General features: G+C 38.7%; 1 protein-coding gene across 7 annotated transcripts in view; it reads right to left on the reverse strand.

Moving 5' to 3' along the window:
* NR3C2 (nuclear receptor subfamily 3 group C member 2) overlaps positions 1-24,356 on the reverse strand; it is a 187,769-nt gene that overhangs the window by 70,988 nt on the left and 92,425 nt on the right. For all 7 annotated transcript variants that reach the window (XM_077783015.2, XM_085579275.1, XM_085579277.1 and 4 more), the window contains one exon: positions 8,302-8,441. In XM_077783015.2, coding sequence (XP_077639141.2) covers positions 8,302-8,441 — 140 coding nt within the window. The remainder of the gene's footprint in view (positions 1-8,301; positions 8,442-24,356) is intronic.

Consider the following 24,356-nt stretch of genomic DNA (forward strand, 5'->3'; position numbering starts at 1 on the left):
TACATTATGTCTTACTTCTGCACCCTTGGCCCTGCCTTGCCAGACCTCTAGCTTATCCTGGGGACAATGTGGATGGTGATTTAGGATGAATCAGGACTGAAGTCAAAAGGACTCTTGTCCTTGAAGTCCACGTTCACATGCTACAAAGGATTACAGAGATTTAAAGAAGAAGAGAAAGGAAAAAGAGAGAAAGTCAATGCATGAGGTAGGTGCCCTGAAGAACTGGCATCTCCTTTGCCATGGGCTTGCTTTATAATAATAAGCAAGAAAAAATACTAATTATCCTCCCTGTTTCCTGAATATCCAACTTGTGATCCAGACTCTGATTTGCATTGGTTTAAGTGACCATAGCTGTAAGTAAAATCAATGAAAACTGCACTCTGGACATACTAAGAGCTATAAAATACCAAGTACTTGGACCTTGAGGTCCAATATATAATAAATCATGAATCACAAATCAGCGGGTATGTCTGAGTTTAACCTGTGCCTTATCTCCTCAACTGTAAAACAGGGGTAATAACACTCATCTCATAGATTAAACAATGCTTGTGAAGCACTTAGATATTAGTGAAAGCACCACAAAAAAGCTTTGTAAGAAATGAGTAATTATGTATTCTGAGCAAGAGATGAATAGTAATCAGCAGTGAAGGCACAGGACCATACATGGGCCAATGAAAAGAATATAAGATATTGAATAGCTGCTCATTAATTGAACACCATCCAATCTCTTCAGTGAACGAGGCAGAAGTGTAATGGAAAAAACTGTATGGGACTGTGTTATTAAGGCTGAATTAGGAATCATTACATGCAGTGCAGATGTACAAAGACACAGGCCACTAATGCTCATTACTTTCATATTTAGTGATGACTTTGGAAACTTGATTTTTCTCCCCTACCCAATATATTTTAAAAATAGCAAACCTACAACCAACCATCTCAAATCCCCTGAAACACACCACTGCACCTAATACAAGAAACCACCAAGGAGCAGTAACTCCAAACTGCTTGTTTCTATTTGCTCTTAGCATAGACAAGGTACATACAGAAGCCAAACATCATCATCATCACTCTTGAAATAGGTGGGAATGGAACTCATGTTCCCTATTTTAGGCCCCTGGATTTGGCAAATCAACAGTGAGAAATGGCACAAAATAATTTTCTAGGTTAAAAATAGGTAATATATTTTTGGTCTAACAAAATTTTGTCCCCTTAAACAACAAGACCTGTGGGCTTCAATGCTGACATGGGCCATTATTGTTTCTAAAAAACCTGACAAAACTTCCTCTGTCAAAGTCTAGACTTCAAATCTAACAGAGACACTCCCAAATTTCAACAACCTAAAACTGTGCTCCAAAAAAAGGATTAAATCCTGGCTTCATTTAAGGCAATGGGAGATTTGCCATTACCTTTCCCACTCTATTTATATCTGAGATGCTAGCAGATGCCTTGTTCCCTCTGTCTACAACAGACAGATCTGTATGTACATTTTCTCTTTCTTTTTTATTCTTTTTTTTTTTTTGTCTGAAGACAGTTTTCCCATCTCCTTATTTAAAATGGGATTAGGAGACACAAAAAGATGCTTTGTTTCTAGCCTTATATATTTATTTTTCAGTTTTATCTATTAAGAATTTCTTTCAGCCACAACACTGCAAAATTTCTTATCTCTAACACTGGAGTGCTGAAGGCCCCTTGCATGATTATCCCCTTTTGGCTTTTAACTGCTTATCCTGAGACTTGAAGAGCCTTTTCAGGTTTGAAAAATTTTCAGGAACTTAAGGGTTGTAGAAGGGAAGTGCTATTTGGTCCTAAAAGTGAAAATTATAACACTGCCTCTAGAGGCTGCCAAGGCAGGCAGATAACAGCATTTTATAAAGTAATATGTCTTAAGAAGCACTACCATAGCTGTATGGAGCTAAAGCATCTGATTAAGGATGTTTTATGATATTTTATATGTTTTATGCTGTTAGAGACAGATCTGATGCGGGCATACCAATAAGGCCTTAGCTGGGTATCCCTCCTTTCAAAAGGGCTTCACCCTCTGAGCTATTTTTTGAACTGAAAACGAGAAAAGTCATTGCAGGAGACAAACATTAATTGGCTAACACAAATATAAAGCAATTCTGGCTTATGCAAGATCTAAACACTTTACATCCATTTCTAAAAACTGAAGTTCTGTACCCCTGTGAAGATCTAGTCATTCACCATCATTACAAATGGAATATTCTAAAAACGTATTAGCTAGTCCACCCTCTCTATTACTCACACTTCCTCCATTTTCAGAGTCAGTTGAAGCCTCCAGCCTCACCAGGATACAGCATTAACCAAAAAAGACCTCTCTGGTTTATCCTTCATTATCACAGAGAACTACATTATATCATTGGCTACTTCTCTGAAGAGCAATTTCAAAGTAGGCACTTAAATCTGTCTTACTCTTTTCAAGAAAGTGCCCCCACAAAAGTCCCTCTTTTTTGGTGGTTTACAGCGTTCTCAAAATAGCAAACTAATGGGATTTTTACCCATTTACTCTTATTTCAGTACAGTTCTTAGTTCAAAATAAATCTCCTCCCTCTCAGTTGTCTATTCCTCAACTGAAATATTTATAGACAGCAATCATGTCCCAACTCAAGATTCTTTTTGGGTAAGCTAAAAAAAGCTAAAAGCATTCAGTCACCTGACGTAAGATAAATTTTTATTTCCCAGATAATTTCTAAAGCTCTCCTCATATGTTTACCTCACTCTGAATCAAGCCGTCTTTAACATGCTGGTGACCAGAAGTATACTCAACAATCCACATAAGTATTCCCAGCATCACTTGTACTAAAACAGTGTGAACACTTCCCTGATGGCTTGAAGTACGTGGTGCATCTCAATTTTACACATCCATTTTGTGCAACTACACTACCCAAATGGCTCAGCCAACTTGGAACTACTACCTAGAAGATGAATTTCCCAGGAAGCACCCTATCTTTCCTATAGGAAAAGAGATCCATTCATTTTTAAGGAAAAGGCAGTTGACATATTCAAGAAAACACTAAACTAATGGCCACTGGAACGTTTGTTAGTCAAATATTTGTGGCTACTTTAAATCAGCATGCACTGACTGGGTCACTCCTCTCTAGGAAGACTCTGACCTGCTGGGATGCTACCCTGTGATGTGTTAAGAAAGAAAAAACAAAAACAAATTACTGCAACTGAGCTCCCTGTCACATAATATGAATGCCAAAATTCTCCTGCTCTTAACAGGATGTAGAAGGTAAGCACATAAAAGTGTGTATGGTGCTTGAATTTGTGGCAATGGAAGGCTTGTGCCCAAGATAAACCAACCTTACCACTGCACCCATGTTCCATTTACTGGGTATCTGTGCTTGTGCAGGCTGGCTATTACCTACTGAGCATATTATTTTACAGATGAAGCAGGCTAGAAATTAATATTCATAAAACAAAGAACAAAAGACAAATGACAGAGTGCAGGAGAAGAATAGTTACACGCAGCCCTGTGCGTGCATTTTTCAAGGCTAGACAGCTGCCCATATTTAAATTCTCATACTCATTTATCCCTCTCCACAGCAACACCAGCTCACACAGTAAATAAGTTACCCTCAAAAAAACTGCAAATGTTGGGAAGTCTTGGGGGAGGGAAGAAATTATTAATGCTTTTGGAAAGAAATGAATGCAGATTTTCAGCTTCCTTGATATAAAATATTTTTTGTATAATTTTCACAGTTATTAACCAACTTATGCTCTTTGTGGCACTGCAGCTGCTAAACCCACTCATTCTGTGCTTGTTTTCAAAGCAAGGCACTCGGTCACCTTGGTGGTTCCCAAATCTCTCCCCTCCTCTCTGAAATGCTACCACATTATGCTTGGTTCCCTGGTGTTCCACTTCACATTCACCTGAATGCATCCAGCGTTTCTTACTGAACACTGGGCAGTGTTTTCCACGCAGGCCACGTATTCCAAAGAGCCACAAGGAAAGATTTTCCTCATGTTTCACGTCTCCCAGCTTTAAAATATTCAGTTGCAATATATGTTAGATCCTTTAGTCTTTCCTTTTTTTCTTATGTCTCAACTCTTGCTGCTTGGGTTTCTTTTTTTCCCCTCCGTTTTGGGGTCCCATTGCAAAATTTTAGCATCTTCCTCCTACCAGTGTCCTCAAGTCTGAGCCCTTAGTAGCTAAAGCCACCCTGGGGAAGGAATGAAGACTTCATTTCACAGAGCAATACTGCCCGCCAGAGCTAAATGCAGGAAAAGTCCTTTTCATATATCTATGAAAGCATGGAAGGCTGGTGGCAGCTTCAAACCTACAATGACTTAATTATTTAAATTTTATTTTACACCTATTAACCATAGCATATCAAGTAAGAGTAGCAGCTGCTACATGAATTTGACCAGCTCACTTGCCCTCAGCAGATCACCCATCTGCTTGCCCTTCACCTAATATTTCTGTTTGATAGGTTGTAAAACAGATTCTTGCAACAGGTCAGGAACAGAGTCAACTTCAAATCCCACATAAAAATTTCTATGAAAACATATGGACATCTATACTGAGTGATGTCAAATTTAGAGAGGCCACAGACCTTAGGAAAGTGGATAAAAGGAAAATTGCAGCCTGTTATGGAAAAACACTGACTCCATTACAGTGAATGAACAGAAGAGTGGAGAGTGAAGAACTGTATGTATAATTAATTATAGTAATACAGACCTACAAAATTCATGGCTGCACACGCTGCAAAATGGTGTGCAAAATGCCTGTTATGTGTCAATTTCAGTTTCATACTGCATAAAAATTATTGCTTTTTTAAAAGATCAATACAGTGAACTCCCCTGTTACCCACAGCATTTATGCTAATTAGGCAAATTATTCAAGAGTTATGTATGTTAGCATTTCTCATATACCTTGGTAAGTTTTCCACTTCAACTGAAATGAAAACAAAAGCAAAAAACAAGGGAGGCACACAGAGAGAGGCTTTAGTTTATCTTCCACTAGGGCCTATAAAGCCTTGGGAAGTTCTCTCACATACTGTTCATAGGAAAATCACCTGTTTCTGAAAAAACAGGTAGGATTTCTTTGTTCCTATGCTGCTCACTTAAGGGCACAGCAGGTTTGAACACCCAGGAGGCATCAGATCAGACTGAAAAGTTTCCTCCAGCCAAATTATCCCTCCATTCTAAACTGGCAAAAGTTCAGGCAAGAAAAAAAACCCCACAACCCTAGAAACTTGTTATTATGCCTGTGTTTTTACTTCAGAGCTGAAGAGAAATCTATTTTTTTAACTTAAAATTGAAAAACTAGCTTTACAGTTAACCTTCTGGAACAGAAATCAAGAGCAGAATCTGATCTTTACTGAATAATACCATCTTTGAAAAAAAAGGACAAGCTTCCCTATAACTGATCCAATATAATTTTTTAATGCTCCCATTTTAAGTAGCCAAAAATCTCCAAGAAAATATGCAAAATAACTTAAAGAAAATGGTCATTTTTGCTGTAGTCTTTAGCACCATATGGAGATGAAAAAATGCCTTTCTTCTTACTTCCAAGCCAACGGAAGAATAAAAGATTAGCAACTTATGAAACAATATAAATTTTGATTTAGGAGAGATTACCTCATACTTGTCTGGAACTTGAACAAATGAAGACTGAAAATGCAAAGGATAGGCAAGAACAGCCACGATTTCTGACTCCAAGCCTGTTAGTCTCCTTAGAGAAAGAGAAGACAAGCCTGGCCAGGTGCTTTAGGTTCCCTCACAGTGCAGCATATTTTCATCATATGACTCTATTTTGATCACAAATTCAAGTTCAAATTACTTTAGGATGGGCCATATCTGTAATTGAGGAAAAAAAACCCCATAGAATAAAATTAACCTATGTAAAAATATATTCTAAATGTATATACCTTAACTTTTGCAGTGACACCATTTACCAACACTTTTACAGTCTAAAGATATATAATGTTTGCAAGGCAGATCAAATTTATGTTAATGACAAAATCATGTTTCTTCATACCAGTCTCCTGTTCATCAAGTCAGTCATCAAAAGGTCTGTGCCTACTTGATACTAAAACTAGCACTTGGATAATTTACAGCCTTGGATTTAATGCCATCTGAAATGACTTTCAAAATTTTACCAAAAAACCCATTTTAATACTTTTTTTTGGTCTACAGCTCTCCTTCTCCTAAATCCATTAGACATTTCCTGAAAGTTCCAAGATACAATTAACTGGGAATATAATTACCAGATTTATAATTTGAAATGTAAACTTTAGTATCTTTGTTCTTCTTAGTTTCTTGGGTTTAAATTCCAATAGTTCTTATTTTCTGTTATAATATCTCTGGTTTTGTAGGATTTCAGAGGAGCCTGAAGGAATTAGCAGTCAATGGCTATTCATGGTGTGCTGACAATGTTAGCAATTCCAGCTGAGATACAAAAAGCTGGGTAATGTGCAGAGTTCTCTCTCTCAAAATCCCTCTTTTCTCTGTTTCCAGGTTTTTTGACCCAATTTGTCTCCCCACTTCAGAGACTGAGAGAGGGGCTGAGTTGCAGGAGACCTTTAAAAGTCCTTGCAAAGAGAAGGGACATCATCAACTGAGGACTGTTTAGTGGATCATGAAAGAAATGTGTGTGTCCCTGTGCTACAAATATTTAATTGTTTCAGTTATTTCAAAAAGGAAACTTCAGGAAAGGGTGTTTTATTGGTCCCATTCCCAACTGAAAAATTTATGATGGCTCTACAAGAAACCTCTTGTTACAAAACTACCTACAAAAACTTTCATTTATGTGGATTGTGCCAGGATATTTGAAGCCAATATGTGTGTTATGTTTTTGCTATGCCCTTTTGGGGCCAACACTCTACAATACATAAAAAAAAGTGCAAGCCAAGACAAAATTTCAGTGTCTGCCTAGCAACAATGCTACTGGTAGCATCAAGAGTTCAGTCATGTACATACCAAGAAGTCTAGACAGTGTTCACATACCACTGGTAGGTACACGTATCTTACTATAATGACTCTTAAAAATGTATTTTAAACTAATTTAAAACACATCAATTTTTTAGGGATGACAGGGTAGCTTTCTCTTTAATTTTTAAATTTTTTTTGCTTAACTTGCAAACTTTCAGTAATTACTGATCTGTTTTAATTACATTTAAAAACTGTCTTTCTATGCCTGATCAGAGAGTAATCCTTTCCTAATAATTCTGGCTTCTGAGGCTTGAAAACACAGTTTTGCTGCTCTGTTAAATCCTAAAGGGATTCCTTAGTAATCCATCATGTTGTGTTGGAATGGTCAGCAAAAGAGATGTAAACGTGGACAAATAGTACCTTGAAATTACAGTGATTCAAGACTGGGAAGGAAGCTTTCCTGGGAGGCAGGAAAGGAGGAAGAAAGACAAGAGAAGGTGCTCACTTCACACAGCATGCGCAGGTATATGGAAAGCTTCACCATCATCACTGCCCAACCAAAAAATATCTTCTCATGATTCAGGGGTCAGCTCAGACATGGAGGCCTGAAGAGCCATCCACAATGTGGCGCGGAAGTACATGGAGGAAATCACTCAGCCAAAAAAACAAAGGTTTTCCAGTTCATGTGCTATATCAAACAACTAAATTCTCAAGAAGAAGTTGGGGAATGAGGACATCAAGGTCAGCTACTGCACAACTGTAAGAGATTATGTTTTCATCAAGGAGAAACCTTTTCCATGTCCTTACAACTTTGGGAAGTTAATTTCAATTAGATTGACACTTTTGATGATAGATAGATTGACAGACTTACACGAAGTCTTGACTCCAGTGACGCACAAGCCCTCCAGGTCTATTTAACAGAGAGCTAAATCCTTATTGCCATCAGAAGTAGATTTAATGATCACAGAAGAAATTAATCACACCTCACACTACCTCACTCATCTCAGTGCACAAGCTGGACACCATATTAAGACCTATTTTTTTTCCTTCTAGGGTTTTTTCATGAAGATAAATCAGTAAGTAGCTATCTCCTACTTCATCTGTGGTTGTAAGAACATTTACTCATCAACAAAGACTTCCAAAAATCTATATGGTATTTATGCCCTTTGCATGCCATGAACTCTTATTATCAGGTATTAAAAACCTTTTATCCACTTGAAGAAGTTGTTTACAAAGTCTGTAAAAGTCTCTCCACATTTTTTGTTCATATTAACAACACAGAATTTCACCAACAGCAGAAAACACATAGGAAAATTTCTATGTGTGTATATATATTTATTTAAAAAAACCCAAAAGAATAGATTTGTCTTTTGTGTTAATATTTTTTGGTTTGTGTTTTCTTACCTTCTACTGCTCTCTTGAAGAAAACTTTACAGCTGCCACACGTAACCACCCCATAATGACATCCAGATGCCTCATCTCCACACACCAAACACACTTTGGAAGGTCTTGAAGATCCAGATGATACACTTCTCAATGAAGAGCTGGAGTGAAAACAATCAAACAAAACAAAATAGCTATGAATATTTCAAATCACACCAGCCATAATGCAAAGTTCAATTAAGAATTTATAACAGGTATATTGCTCAAGGCACCTAACAATTACGAAACCGCAACACTTTCTGGCAGTGCCTAGCTGACTACATGAATTGCTTTAATTAGTGAGTGCAATATTTTTATTGTCTGTTTTAAAACACCCATAATATATCAATGTTAATGCGAGAAGTTACCACAAGGGCAGTGGAATTTATTGGTAGCAGATGATTAAAACTGAAAATGAAAAACAAACAAACTAACAAACCATTCTGGCAGCAACCTGGTAGCTATAAATTTTCTTTCTGTTTCTTTATTTGTTTGAAGCCTTCACAGCTAAGGAGTACCTGTAAGGAAAGCTCTAAGGCCATTTGATGAAGTAGTGCAGCAAGGTGGTATGTAATCCCCTGTCTGTGCTCCTGCTTACCACTGCAGTAGTCCATGAGCTTCCTTCTGATAGTCCTGCAATTTAGCAGCTTACTTCCCATGTAGTTTTGAAGCCTTTGTACATTCTGCAAGTGCAGAAGATCCTCCCATATGACTGTAGGTGCCAGAAAAGCAGCATTGGAGGTTCACACCATCCTGAAGTTTCATAGAGTGATGCCTTAGAAGCCTTCTTCAATTGTCTACCTCTGTCTTAAACTACAGGGCACCTTTAGGAAACACTTTCCGCTGGCAACTCTCAAGGACAACGCTTGTCAAAAACAAGTCACATTTCCTGATCATATGAGTTTCCTCCCTCCCTTCTTCCCCAAGGAACTGGAAATGCCACCCTAATGCAGTGGACATGCTTGGAGAAACATGCCAGACCCTGAAGAAGATGAAAGCTTTGGACCTCTACCATGTCACCATGGGGCTGGAGAGAGCATCCTTCCACACAGCCTCTCTTGTCCAGGTAAATGTGACCTCTTGTATTTCTTACATGTTAATTCTCTGAACGCTGCCAACAACTACAAAAACAACCCTGAAAGACTTCCCACCAGTAGGGAAATTATCAGGTAGTTCAAACTGCAGGTCACAGGCTATTTGTTCATCAGCTACTGGGAAACTAAGTCCACAGGTAGTCTCAATTCAAATATAACATAATGAGCATGCTTAAGAAATCTCAAGTATGAAGCCTTTTCCCTTTCTCCAAATTTCTAACTTCCTTTAAAGAGGTATGCAGAGGTCAAGTGATTTATCCAAGGGGCACAGCTCCAATGTCACTCCAAATGAGGGACCGCAGCCCCCCTGGCCTACAGCTTTACTGCAACATCAAATCTGAATGTCTGCTTAAATGACAGCATTCAGATGTTAATCAAAATGCTCCAAATAGTATCCATTCCTGCTGTCTGCTCACTAGTCTGTTCGATTTACTAGTTTTAGTCCTCGTGCTATTTATACTCTCATTACATAACATCACACTACTTGATAATTGCTAGGTGATGGCATTAGCTCATCTGTTAAGAGAGAAAGCCTCACCAAATCCACGTTAAAATAAGCTCTGCGTGCTCCAGTCACAATCATACCTGCACACGCTGCATTAATTTACCCTCAGGAAAAGTAACTTTTCCAGGATTTGCCAAGGCTGTGCTGGTATTCAGCTCTGATCTGTTAAGGCAAAGAAAAGGACTTTCTCCCTCCAGCACGTTCCACACTGCATAAAAAAAATTAGGCCTCCCATTCAACAAAACTCTTCAAAAGGTGTCTCCTTTCTAGAGAAAATGTCAATAACCTGGAAAACTCACCTTGAAAATTCTCCTTCTTTCATTGCAAACACCAGTATTTTTTTCCTGATGGGAAAATACTGATGTTTGCAATGAAGGGAAGGAGAAGGGAAATATTTCAGTTTTGACATAAGACTAAAATGTCTCAGGGGATTTTCAATTTTGATGCTGCGTGTTCCCATTTCTTCATAAGACTGGCAAAAACTTTCCTAGTCTTTCTACCCTGAAAGAGGTCAGTGTATTTTTTAATATCTAAAAAAGAGGTAATTTTATTAGAGAGCTTTTCCTGCAGAGAAATGGAGGTTTCCAGGGTATCACAGCAGTGTGCATGACTTTTATTTTTATATATACGCACGCACATGCTTCTCTATATATACATACTGCATATATATATATGTAATTATGTATTATTTTTAGTTGAAAATAAATTGTCATGTACAATTTGCAGAAGGTGGGAGAGTCTTTTTTTAGGTACAAGCTACCCTATAAAAATTGCACTTTCACAAAATTATTAGGTTAAAAAAAAGTCAGGAAAGACAAATTAAGACACCAGTTGATCCATGACTATTATTAAATGCCTACCTAAGATGCAATCTATAGCATATTTTATACAGTGCTCCTCTCCACTGAAGACTTAAATACAACTGGAAGGTACAGCCTGAATACAAAATACGTATTCAGCTACTCAACCACAGCATCACAGGCAGAAGCTTAACATTCAGGAATTAAATCAAATTAACTCATTCTTTTATTCAGTTTAAAAGTGGAATTTGTTAAAACACAGATGAGGCATTTTCATTCTTAACAGGAGTATCAAACATGGAACTGTTCTCAAATACTTTACTGCAAAGAAACATTGATATTTGCTCTTGGTATTTCAATCTTCTCCAACTTGTGCCAGCTCTGGCTATGACTGCCTTCAATGAACAATGTTTGGCTTTTTTAAAAAATCTTTTATGTTCTCTTTCATCCATGCTATACCAGAGTATTTGTCAACTCAAAATGCTATTGTAATACCTCACACAAAGGTAAAGTGGTGCAAATAAAAAGGCTGATCCCAAAAATATGCTCAAATCGCAAGCTAAACCTCAGGATAACTCATTCTCTCCATGGAAGCTTTTCTTTCCAAAGAAGGCACACACAGATGGCTGTACCTTTTCCTCCAAAGTCCTTCTTTTCATGCTCTCATCCCTTTCTTTAGTGACCATTATCTGACTGATGAGGAACCTACTCCTTGGCCTTTATTTCAAGGCCAGACATCCAGTGTGGATGACATAAAAAGACACTTCATTTATTCATCATTTTCATTAAACCAATGCTTTTTATTAATCATTATAGCCCTTATATTCTATAATATGTAGAGGCAGAAAAATTACACTAAACCTCTTACACTGAAATTACTTCTCATGCATGCTCCAAGTTAAATATTTCCCTTTGCCTTAATTTTCCACATCAACATGCTGTAAATTTTTGCCCAGTAAACATGCCTAATGTAAACTGGCATGTGGGAGAAGTTACAGGCAGGTAACACTTCATAAGCAAAATGTCAGTGTTAAATTTAGTTGATTATAGCAGAGATATCTACATTAATTGAATTTTTGCCCTTTTTTTTTGGAGCTCAGCTTAATTTTTTGCTCCAGGTGAGAAGTTTAGTTACAATACTCCACGTTACTTAAGTCATTCTCTCTTCTGTAATATCCAAGAGTTGATCCATGTAAGAATGAATACCATAAAAAGTATTAGAAATTTTACAACTGACTCCCTGGAAAGAAGGAAGCCTAGTGCCAAATATCTATTTGAAGGACATATCTATGCTAAATGCTAAATCTAATGGCATATTGGGCCACAGCAGGTTTCATACTTAAAGTTCAGACTGAGTGAAAACACTGTATTTACCCAAAACTAAATCAGAGCCTATACCCTATTGCTCTGAAATTTAACATGTTTTTTTTTACAAACTTTTGCACAACAGACCGGTGTTGAGCCAGGACATTCCTTGGGGATGGCAAGCTAGTTTAAATATAAATTCCCAACTGAAAACACCCAAAATGTGAAATAGTGCCATAGAGCTGGCTACTCATTCCCCTCTTCAGAAGCCAGTGGCTCCCATAGGTTGATTAGGCATTGCTGATTTCATGCTTCTCTCATTTCTAATACAACATTTAGAATAGGCAAACACACTCCCACACCCTTCTCATAAAACTCCACAGGATGCAAAGAGAGATCTACCAGAACAAGCATATTTTATCCCACTGCTGTTACAGCCAAGGGCAGCACAGGGGGCTTAACAGTGCCAAATGTATCTCCTAAATGATTCGCAAAACGGTTGCTTCGATGGCTCCAGTAACATTTGTCACGTTGCAGGGTATGTGATTAAGAATAAGCCTGATTTATTATCCCTAACAGAGCAAATGCTGGCAGTTAAATGCTGACCTTGACTAGCCATTGCCATCAAGCTCATTTGTGCCTCTCAGAGTTGGCTTTAGTGATAGTTATACGGAGAATTAATTAGAAATAACAGATTTTGTAAAGAAGAGTCAATAAACCCACAGATAATCCAGCATTTAAAAAGCTGATTATATAGGTTATTATGCTTTTCAAACCAGATGTCATACAGGAGCACAGTTTGAACAAATGATGCCTCTCTGATGATAAAATGAAACACTCCAAAGAAGCATAAGCCACAATATGTATTTCAAAGTCATTTGTTCCAAGCACTTTTATTATTATGAGATCTAGATGAGTCCTTTTTAATTCCACATCATTGACTTTTCTTTTTAATACTGAAATTTTCTGGCAGTAAAACAAACAGAAGGAATTCAGGTACATCTCAATAAATAACGGCATGCAAAAACAAAGGTAAAAAGAATTTTTACCACAAGAAGAAAAAAAAGTAACTCTTAAGAGGAAGGAATAATCAGGATATTGAAGATGCAGAGGCTGCCAGCACTTTACTTCTATCCTCTCACCTTACTTCTGAAGGGGTATAACCTCCCTGGAGTTATCTTTGCTGGGAACTAGCACCTAAAAACATGATAGTCAACTCTGCACTTTGAAATACTGCAACTAACCTACCTGTGGTTGCCCAAAACAAGAGCTGGGTATTCCACTTCTTTCAGCAGCTCTCCCAGTACCTTCTTTTCTCCAACTCATTGTTCCCTCTGTTTTCATCATAGGAGACAGCACAGAAACCATTTTCTTTTCACACTGCCTCCATTACTTTTGTGCATGCCCACATAGTAACAATAATTTCACTGCCCAAGATAACTCTCATTACTCCTTTAGAAAGTGACATACTGGTCGAAACCTGTCCAGTAGATTATCTATTAAACCAATTTACTCCACAATGATGGTAGTCACGACCTCCCGCAGTGCCATGTATCTTCTCCCAGATTCTGCTCCATGCTGCCTGCTTTAATTGTCAATACTGATCTTTGACCAGCATCAGTTTCTGTTGTTTAACCTGAATTTTTAAAGAGCTTCACTGGAGGAAGGAACCCTGGCTCTCTCCTATAACTACTTGAATAAAGCAGATTAGCAGGCTGGAAAATGGTATTTCTTAAATGTCAGAGTACATAAACCAATCTTCCTGTCAGCAGACCAAGAAAGCAGAGAGAAGTGAAAAGGTGCAGAGATGAAATGATCAGAATTTTGGAGGAGAAGGCAGTCATGTGGGACTGCCTCAGGAACGCTGAGCTAAGGAAGACCTGCTGGAACCCAACCACCCGTGATCCTCAGCAGCAGCACTCCCAGAGCAGGTAGAGCAACATTTACCCTCTTTGAGGGCTTATTTGAAAGAAATTTAAAAAACAAAAACAAGCAAACAAGAAATCCCAACAAAAAGAATTCAGTAGTTGTGATATTACATTTAAATTAGTGGCCAGTCTCAATTAGTTATTTAGTTTTTGGGTTTTTTTAAGCACAGAGCTTTTGTATTCCAAGACAGAAACCCTTAAACTCTTTGAACTTCAAACTCTAGAACCTTCTGTAATCTTAATAAATGCTTAACATGTAGGAATCAGACAGGAAGTGCATTTAGTTAACAAAAAGCAAGCTGAGAACCTGTATGGTGTTTTTCCTCGGCAGCTCCAGCTTTCACTTGAAGTTACTTTATTTGGCAATGCCTAAGGGTCACACATCACACTTTCATACCTGGATCTTAATTATGATAACAGCAAACTCTGACATGCACTAATAGAAAAGGCTCCAACCTTTTTTTCAAGCCCCACCAAATCTAAAAAGATGCACTTAGGATTTAAAAAAAGCATTTAGGTTCCAATGTTTATTCAGCAAATAGAATCTGATGCGTTCTGTGCCGCAGTCAAAGTGAACAGGTTCCTGTATGTAGCTTAACCTTAAGGCATATGTTGATTTTACAAAATGAAGCAAGTGTGTTATGCTCCTTCAGTTCCCATTTACCTTACTGGATGCTGACAGGACTCAGCATTTTCCTCTATCCAGCTGTAAACCTTGACTTTTCCTTGACCTTCTCTACTGAAATATTTTGGTAGCAACCACAGTCAGCAATCCAAATTTTACCCCCAAATAATCAGCTGACTACAGAAAAATATAAACTTAAGCATCAACCAAAGTGTGTTCTGATGGACTGAAACTGAGGAGCACTTAACTTCCTAGGGAAATAAAACTAATTTTTACCCAGTGATTTAATGATCAGAGAAGTATAACATCCTCCTACTTTTCTTCTGCAATGCACTTTTCTTCTCTAACTGCTGTCACAACCTACCAAGACACAACTGCCCCAGGGAAATAAGATTTCCTTGCTTTGCAGGTTTTTCAGTTTATAGATATAGTTATCTATTGAAATTGAATGGTTAACCTAAAAGGGGAGTTTCCTATCAGGATTAAGTCTTTGGCTTTGGTAGGCAGAGAACTCCAGTAAGCCTCACAGTGTATTTGCTCTAACTTTTCATATTTGGCCCACTTATAGAATTAGTGCAGTTTAAATGCATGCAATGCTGGTGTTTGTGCTGCTGATTATAAATTGCTATGTATAGCAAGATAAGGCAGGAACAGTTTATCTGGAAAATTATCTAGTTAATTATTGAAAGTCTGCTTGAAGGGCCAGGGAGTACATTTAACTCTTTCTTTTCCTGCACCTGCTCACCTGCCCTAATTAGGAGGAGACACGCAGCTTGGAAGATCAAATTCTTCATAGCACCATCTCATTTTCCACTACTGGAAGCTATGCAAGCCATTATGCACCCTGGTAACTCCCCTACTAGGGCACAGCAGTGTTTACCTGGTGAGGCTCTGCTGCCTTCTCAGTCAGAAGCATTTTAAAGCTGCATAAAATGCCATGATTCAAGTAAGCCTCACTTGCTGATGGGGGCACCAGTGGGAAATAATCACCATGAGGAATTTCAGTCAAGACAAGACTGCACAAGCACATTGCTGTGCTACTGAAGGCTTCCAAGACAAAGAAAACTGAATGAGCAAGGGAAAAAAATGCACAAAGAAAGCAAATGCAGGGAGATGCTACCAGTAATAAAAGCATCTCTTTAAAAAGTCTCATACTTTTAAAAGTAGGCTCTCAACTTCAGTTGAAGTTCTTCCCTCAGAGTCTGAACAAGCAACTCCTAAAAATACCTTCCTTTGTTTGAAAGCTTATTTTATGAAACCCTTATTACATGAACGTGAAATGACATTGATGACCAGAGTATTGACTGTTAAAGACCTTAAGAAATGTCATTCTGTTGCAGACAAAAATCCACCTGATACAGCTGGCAACAGCTTGGCCCTAGAAGTCCTAAAAGAATAACTGTATTAAAAATATTAGTTTACAACAGAAGCAGTTTGGTCCAGTTGGACGTACTTTCCTATTACCAAGTGTTTGCTTTGACTTCTGAGTGCATGACATGCTTACAGAGAAAGCTACCACACCATTAATACCCTAACCACAACATAAAAAGTTTACAAGCGTTCCATAATAAAATGATTTTTTTTCAAAATTATATTATTTCATAATAGCAAAAAGTAAACTGAACTGCCATCCACTGTCTACTGGGGATTAAAATACCACAATAGAAAAACCTCCAGAGCAACCATGAAACCATAGGGAAAAAATGCACCAAAGCACAAAAAAAAGGTTACCATGGGAACAAAGGCTATTTTCCAACTTGTCACATAATAGCCCCAGTATGGCAGACCTTTACTCATAAGAGCAATCCCACAGGTTTAGGAAGGCAACATGTATAATTACTGCTTGATCTGAAAAAATCTAAGGGGAAAATCGAGTGCTGGGTTTGGTCCTATAATGCCCTTATGCCCGCCCCCCCCCTGCTCCCCCCACAATCCACCAAGTCAAAATTACTGGAAGTTTCCAGCCTGGCACTGGCTTCAGATGATACAGTGAGAACCAAACTCCAACTCTACCACCATCACTGATTAACAGGAAATTTAAAAGACTAATAGTCACATTATTTTGAAACATCTGTCAACTTCTAAAACCACTATTTGAAATAATGATGATTTCCTTTTCCCTAACATTTTTCTATTTTTAGGAAATTCAACCTGTTCATTGTGTTTTAATGCATGTCACTATTACTTGATACATGAAGTGGGATGACTCTTGCAGCTCTAAGTATATAGATATGGTGATAGTTTGTACATTTGTTTTTTCCACCCTCCTGGTCTCATGGCCCAAACCAAACATCTTCCTAAAACTAGAAGGTAGAGTTTCCACATTTATCTTTCCTAATCCTGTCTTGACTAAAGAATCACTTTCCTTCCCAGTCTCTCTGGCTCTCAGGATGCTTACCAACAGTTTGCAATTGGATCCCCTCCAGCAATCATGATCCCAATCCAACCTGTGAATCTTGTCACAGGTGAAACAGCCTTCTTGGGCTTTGGATATGCTTTTAAGAACTGTGACGATTAGCAGAGCAAACAGCAAGCAGCAGCTCCAGTTCAGACAGGGACATCACTTCCCACTTGTCCCACCTCCACTTAGAGTGACAATTTGCAGAGATCCTTACTCTTGTATTTACCCCAAGGTAAGTTCACTCCTGTTGGTGGTGATATTGCTGACTGCCACATTTACTTGCACACGTCAAGTTCTTCTGTTTTCCCTTGCATGTTTTTTATGTGGAGGGTCAGGCAGTGTGTGCCAAAAGAGAGGTACATAAATGAGTATTCAACAGCCGAGTTTCCCGTCCTACTCCTGTAGAAGGAATGCAGATATTCTTTCCCTACTTCTTCCTCATTTAGAAAGTCAGGTAAGTTGATAATGGGCAGGGTGAAGAGGAGATGCAAGTCACTTGTCTTTGTAGTGCCTTCCTGTCTTCAATTGCTTGAAAAAAGGCTTGTCTTGAAATGGACACAGAGAAAAAGAGGGTTTAAACTCATCATCACCAGTTAGTAGGTCACAGCATACTTGCACCCATGAGAGCAGTTAGGAAGACAGTACTGCCAGAGCATCTGATCCCATACTCCAGCATATATATAACCTGCATTTGTGCAAATACACCGACCACATTGATGCTGTACAGTCTTCAGAGTGACTTCCAATTTTCAATTTCACATAACTCTTGGATTTATGTATAATTATGCCTGTTTTGGGCACCTGGAAACCATGACAGAGGAACGGTTCAGGTGACAGAACAGCATTGGATCCAAAATGCAGTTATTCAAAGTTCAGCACAAAAGCAAAGAATTTCAAGCAGAAGTACTATTGAATCTTGGAAAAAACAGTTTTAGAAACTAGATGCACAGTTGACATTCCAGAATCCCTTTTAAAATCAGCAGTAATTACATAATATGAAACCTCTGCTCCTATTAACTAAATAAAAACTCTATTGATAGCTTGTTGAAGTAGAAGGTAAAATCAATGGCATGTGTTTTAAAAATATTCCAAACCCCAAGTCCTTTGAACTCCCCTTTCTCTATTTTCACAGCAAGTATAACCGCTGACATGTAATACAGCTATACTGTATTAAGTAACCATAAATTTTAACTTTAAAACCAATTAAAATATTCCTCCATTATATGTCAGAGTGACAAGTAATAGCCTGCTGAGTGCCATGGAAAATTTTGGTCAAATAGCAGATGAGGGCTGCAATCACTGACTGATACCTACAGCAAAGGCTTTTAGTAATTCTCCCAGAAAAAGTCACAATTGCTGACAAAGTTCAAATTTGTCTTGACAGGATTGTCAAGGCAAACTAGAAATGTTCACAATTGCAAGTCAAAGAATTCATTTTTATTCAGCTGAAATTCACTCTACTGTTCACATACTAATGATACACAAGACTGTACCTACCACTCTCTCCGACTGAGTAGCTGAAATCCAGATAGCAAAGACTAAAGGAAAATGGGAGCACTAAGCAAAGCACACAAAAGGAGAGTTATGTTCAACAACTGACACAGCCCCAGCTCATCTCCTAAATCCTCTGCTACATCCTGCCAGAACTCTCTTGCAATGTATAGCAGGCCTTGATTTTGGAAGGCAGCTTGCATTTAACTTCAGTGGGAATAAGAGCTGGTACAATCATTAAAAATACCATCATCCCTCCTATGTCAGGGAAAGGATGTTTAACTGTTTATGCACAAAAGCACACTACTGTAGAGGCAGACAGAGTTTATGAGAGTGCATAACAAAGTGCTTATGCATAAATTTATACAAGTTATACAGAAGTCAAGGTGTATAGCAGAGTGAGCAAACATTATTACTTCCTAATCCATCAACCCCCTAGAACTCACTTATGCAGCCTGTTTGTAGCACAGACTTCCAATTTCCTTTAGCAAGGACTGCAATATTTGCATTCATTGTTACACTACAAATATTACTCACTGACACAATGGGTCCCACACAGAGCCAATTAAAACCAAAGAACCTGGTGACACATTCTTTGCTTCATTAAGCAGTATCATCAAATCACTGAATGGACTGGGCTGGAAGGGACCTTGGGACTCATCTAGTGCCAACCTCCTGCCAGGGGCAAGGGCACTTTCCACTTGATCATGATGCTCAAACCCCATTTAACCTGGCTTTGTATTTCTGCCTATTCTAAACTAATCTGCTTTCCCTCCTCCCCACTCCACCCTGCCTCCTGTAGCCACCAAAATTATTTCTGATAAAAACAGGTGTGCAATATGCAGAATAAGCATTTGGGGAAGAAAGAAGATGACTCAACAAAGAGTAAGCTTTGAGCACCCATGGTTTCAAATGTTGCAGCAACCAGAGTGTAACTCAGTTTTATCACACATCTGGAGGATCCAAGGAGTCACCATTTGCACACCTTCAGGCTTCAGACCACTTCATCCTATGCAGCTCTTGGCATGGGAGCCTACTGTTGTCACAAAGGTATAAGAAACCTAGAGCTTCCTACTTCTATGTTTGCTTTTCGTGTTCCTAAAGAACATACACCAAATAAAGAGTAGAGGTCTAAAGTATATGAAAATGCTTGGCTATTTAAAAAAATTATTGTCATTCGGGAGCAATAATGAAACCTTGTTTTCTGGGTCCTTCTCCTTCCTGCTTGCAACATTTAACAGGAGAAAAATGCTAACTAGCCCCTTTCCTCTAGTGGGGACACTAATTGGGTGCCTTTCCTCCTTCCAGTCACTTCTTTTAATGGAACTGGTAAGAGATAACAGCTAAAATGGAATAGCTGTAATAGCTACCCACTATCAAATTTAGTTGGAGTTGGCTGACATTCAAAAATTATTAGGTGGGAACACACAGACAGTTCAGTTACATAAAGATCTCCTTAGGCTCTGTCTAGGGGTCTGCTGGTCTTGCTACAGTAAACCAGGAACTTTTTGCAACATGTTATCAGTTATCAGATACTCATCTGATTCACCTATTCTTGTTTATTTTCCCCAGATGAAGTGTTCTAGTTTTGCACCTGTCTGTAGATGTCTAGTTATTGAATTTGCCTGAGCTTGACCACACTGGAGAGCGCTGTTGTCTTTTTTGTGATTTTAGACTCCAAATGTGGACTTTCCTTGAACACATCCTTGCAATATTTCCTGGACTTTCATCAGAGCCATCCTGATTTTAATGAGCCCAAACAAAACAGCTTCAGTCAACGTTGTCCATACCTTCCATTAAAATCCATATCTGTGCTCCTGTATCTACAAAAAAAGTGTTTTTAAGCTGCTTAAACACACTTGCAAGAACTTGCCAAAACCTTTTCCAGGCCTTTTGCACCAGCAAGGACTCAAAGACAGTCCAAGAGGAACTCACTAATGCTTGAGAGAAGCGAGGCTGTTATCCAAACTTCACAGTCATACAGAGGAATTTTAATAAAAGTAAATGCATACCAAGCACTTGTTTGAAGTTCAACACTTCTTTCATTCCAGAAACACTGCTTTAATCTCACAAATGCTGCTCTGCCTTTTGTTACCCTCACTGGTGACTGTGTTGTCAAGTGCAGCAGTGCTCAGGCAACTTGCTTCAGGAGCAGCACAAATTGCCTACAAATGTCAAGCCCATGAATGTCTCCCAGCAGAGCGAGGCTGAAGCAGTACCCAAAGTTTGCCTCACACAAGTGCTCAGGTCAAGCTGCTTGGCAGAATAACATGGGGAGTCAGAGCCTCCTGCTCTCAGCCCTTGGAAACAACTGCAATGGCTGGCAGAGTGGCAGGCTGCAGGTTATCAGCTGCGCAAACTTGGACTTGATGCAAAAAATTGAAAATTCCCCCAACCCTGCAACACAGGGCACAGTTTCCCCTAGCACAGTCACCAAACAAGTCAAGAAGCAGCTTTGCCTACAAGATGTCAAGGTGGATCAGGGCAGGGATGAAGCCTCGTGCCCGTCTCAAGGAGTAAAGCTGTAATGTTTTGCCCCAGCTGAAAGCATACACCAGAGTTGCCAACTCAGAGGTTGCCCAAACAGCTGAGTTTTGCTGAAGCCTGAAGAAACCCTTTAGATTAATGGCATTACAGGATTTGGTTTACTTGACAAAGAAAATATACAGACCTTTATTCTCAGCTTTTCTGAGATTTCTTGACTGAAACATCATTAACTGTTGCTCAACCAAGCTAAACCTCCAGTCAGATGACCATAATTCCAGCAAAGGTTTCTTTTTCCTCAAAGAAGTGAATGAATACACCATTTTCCAAGGCATGACTCTCTTATTGTAGAGTTGAATGTCTGCATTCTTGAACTCCTGAGGAATGATCTGCTTGCCCTTGATGCCTGCACACAGTCATGCCTTTGTCAGGCCAGGTGGTGCTCTCTGACCAGAAGCACCACAAGTGCCTACTGCTCTTCCCTGTAATGTTTACAGGACAGTGAGAGGAGCTTGTGCTGTTTTGCTGCCTGCTGGTCTTGGCTGGGTAGGTTGGAGAACTTCATTTAATGCTTCATTAAAAATGCTAGACAGAAATTTTAATAAACTGGTGAAGTATTCACTTCATTGATTTGGCTTTTCCTTGTAGCCGTTTCTCAACATTTGACCATCTCGACTATGGAACGGATGCAACACCACTGAATTTACAGCCACAGACCTTCATATCTGTTCTTATGCCTTTACTGCCATTGCAGTTTCAGCTTAAACTAGTGGCAACCTCCCCATTACCTTTAATTTTTGCAGGAACTGCGCATGCAGCTACAACAAATTCAAATTCACGGTGGCCAAATGAAAGCAGAGCTGGCAAACCTCATGGTGAGAGGTCCTTAGAAACACTGGTCCCACCTGGCAGCAGAAGGTATAACAACTGCACAGAAATTCAGGGAAAAAACTGAATAACAGTGGCTTTCATATATATTGTAGATACAGCTTAAAGCACAACCCCCAAATAATGTAACTGCCCATGCTCCTTAAGGCATTTAGCATCTATTTTGAAGTTACTATGGTTGCATGAAAAGAAAAAAAAAAAACACCCAACAAACTATGATATGAAGAGAGTCTAAGTCCATGAATGAATATTGATAAACTGCTGATCGTGATGCACCATAATTATTCTTAGAGCATGAGGTCACAATCTTAAATTATGAAACTGCTGAAATAATATTTTTAAAGTTTCATCTTTCCCTTATGCATAAAAATCTCTGCTAAGCCTGCAAAATCTTGACCTCAAATGTAAGGACATTATGCTACTTTAATAAATTATATAGAAGGCTTGACTTGTGATCAAGAAAATATTAAGGCTTGGGTTATTATATTTTACATTATTTCTTTGCTCATTAAACCTGAAGAGCTTTCATTAAGAATAGAGAGTAATTCAATTCACTGACATTTTATTAACAAAACATGATATACATATTTAAATTCCGATACTGTGAAAGAGCATCGGAAAGAGATGACAGGGATAAACTGGACAATGGAAATCCAGATGATACAGAAGAATACCAGAACCTTATATAAAAAGAAAAGGCTTCAACATTTTAACTTAGTCCAAATTCATTCTAATGGGAATTATGCCTTGAAAAAAAGAAGGTTACAGAAAAAAATACAATTACTTTGGATACTGTTGTCTTAAGCAAATTATTTTCAACCCTATACTTAATTAGAAGTAGATGGCAAATTTTGTTGGTGTCTCCTGTTCCTGTTGAAAATATGACATCTTGCTCTTGTTGCTGATAAGGCTGCAGTGGCCTGTCTGCATGACTGAGAAGTTCCCCACCAAGGCTGTTACTCAAGTGCACAAGTACAGCCACAGCTCCAATTAACTATTTATGAGCTGTTCCACTGCTCTAGAAAAAGTGCACTATCAGAAAAAACTTGATCATTAGAAAGCAGCCTGTTAAGGTATTTTTAAATATAACAGTGCAATTTCAGTAGACACATGCACATTATTTTTTAAGGAGAAAAGGAACCAAAGCATTTTCATCTGGAGCTGAGTGGTTTAAAATTTTAATGAAGAAAGGATTTAAGATTGTATTGTAAGAAACATCATCTCGTTGGCAGAAATGTAGTTAAGATAATCCTGTAAATCTTTCCCATTATATTATTTCTGCGCCCTTTTACCCTAGGCATGCATAGGCTTCCAGTAAGTCTGATGGCTGGCAGGGAAAAAAGGGACTGGGTGCTGCTTCCAGGTGACTCCTCCTGTAAGAGAATTTCTGCCACAGCTTTCCTTTACATCCACAACACTACTGGAAATAACCACACTCCAAAGCTGAAATTCCTCTTTCCAATGAAGAAAAATTAAATAATTTAAGTGAATAAGTAGCAAAATTATTCTCTTCTGATTATGCTAAGCAGATGGGGAGATGTGGGGGAGAATATGGCAAACCTGTCCCAGTCAACCAACTCTATCAACCACTCTAAACTTGAGAGTGCTCTGGGGTGCTCTATTACTGACAGCACAGAAAGATTATATCCAGTACTTCTGTGTTCTACAATCTTCAATCTTTCAAGAAATTCACACAGGTAAAACTATCATTACTACCTCAAGTTGTGTCCTTCATTCCCACTTTTCTGCAATTTCCTTATTTCAAAGCATCCTAAAACCACCTTACCTAATGCTCTACCAGGCAAAGATATTTTGGACAAGCCACAAAAAATATTTTGTAACTAAATTATCAGATTGATAGGTGACACCAAAGCACGACCTGTCAAACTGTTACTGAACTTCACCTTCTAAATTACTGTCTACCCAGTTGTTTCAAATGCATGTCACTTTGTTAGTCCAAATGAGCTTGTAGCTTAAAATACTCCTGCATCCCACACATTTGTTCCTGGAAGGTAACGTGATGGAGCCCATCTGAAATTCCGTCTGGCATGTTTACCTGTCTCAAGCCCTCCCTTTATTTTGCAGCATCCTCCCCCCTGCTGTGAGTCCATCAGAACAACATTTTCCTGCAACAGAACACGTGAATATCCATCACCTGCACGAGGACATGTTATGCAGAGAAATTAGTAAGTGGAAAACCTTGTTGTAAGCTGCTGACACCTTGATGTTAACTTGCTGCTCACACTTGATCTTAACATTCACCCACATGTCCAGATCTCCAAGGATGACTCGAGGGATCCAACACCTCACCAGTTACTTCTGTATATTAATGCTGACAGCCCAACAGCCCTCCTTTCCCTCTCTCTCTCTCACCTCTCTTCTCTATGTCCTCATAAACAATGCCACCTAAAAATAAAATGCTATGTGAGAACAACAAAGGGCAATAGTGAGACAGCCCAGCAGCAGAGCCAAAGTATGACATTTTCAGCTGCTGCATGCTGCTAACTCCAATCTTG

Source organism: Lonchura striata, chromosome 4, assembly GCF_050655825.1.
Source record: "Lonchura striata isolate lonStrDom1 chromosome 4, ASM5065582v1, whole genome shotgun sequence".
Classification (NCBI taxonomy): Eukaryota; Metazoa; Chordata; class Aves; order Passeriformes; family Estrildidae; genus Lonchura; species Lonchura striata.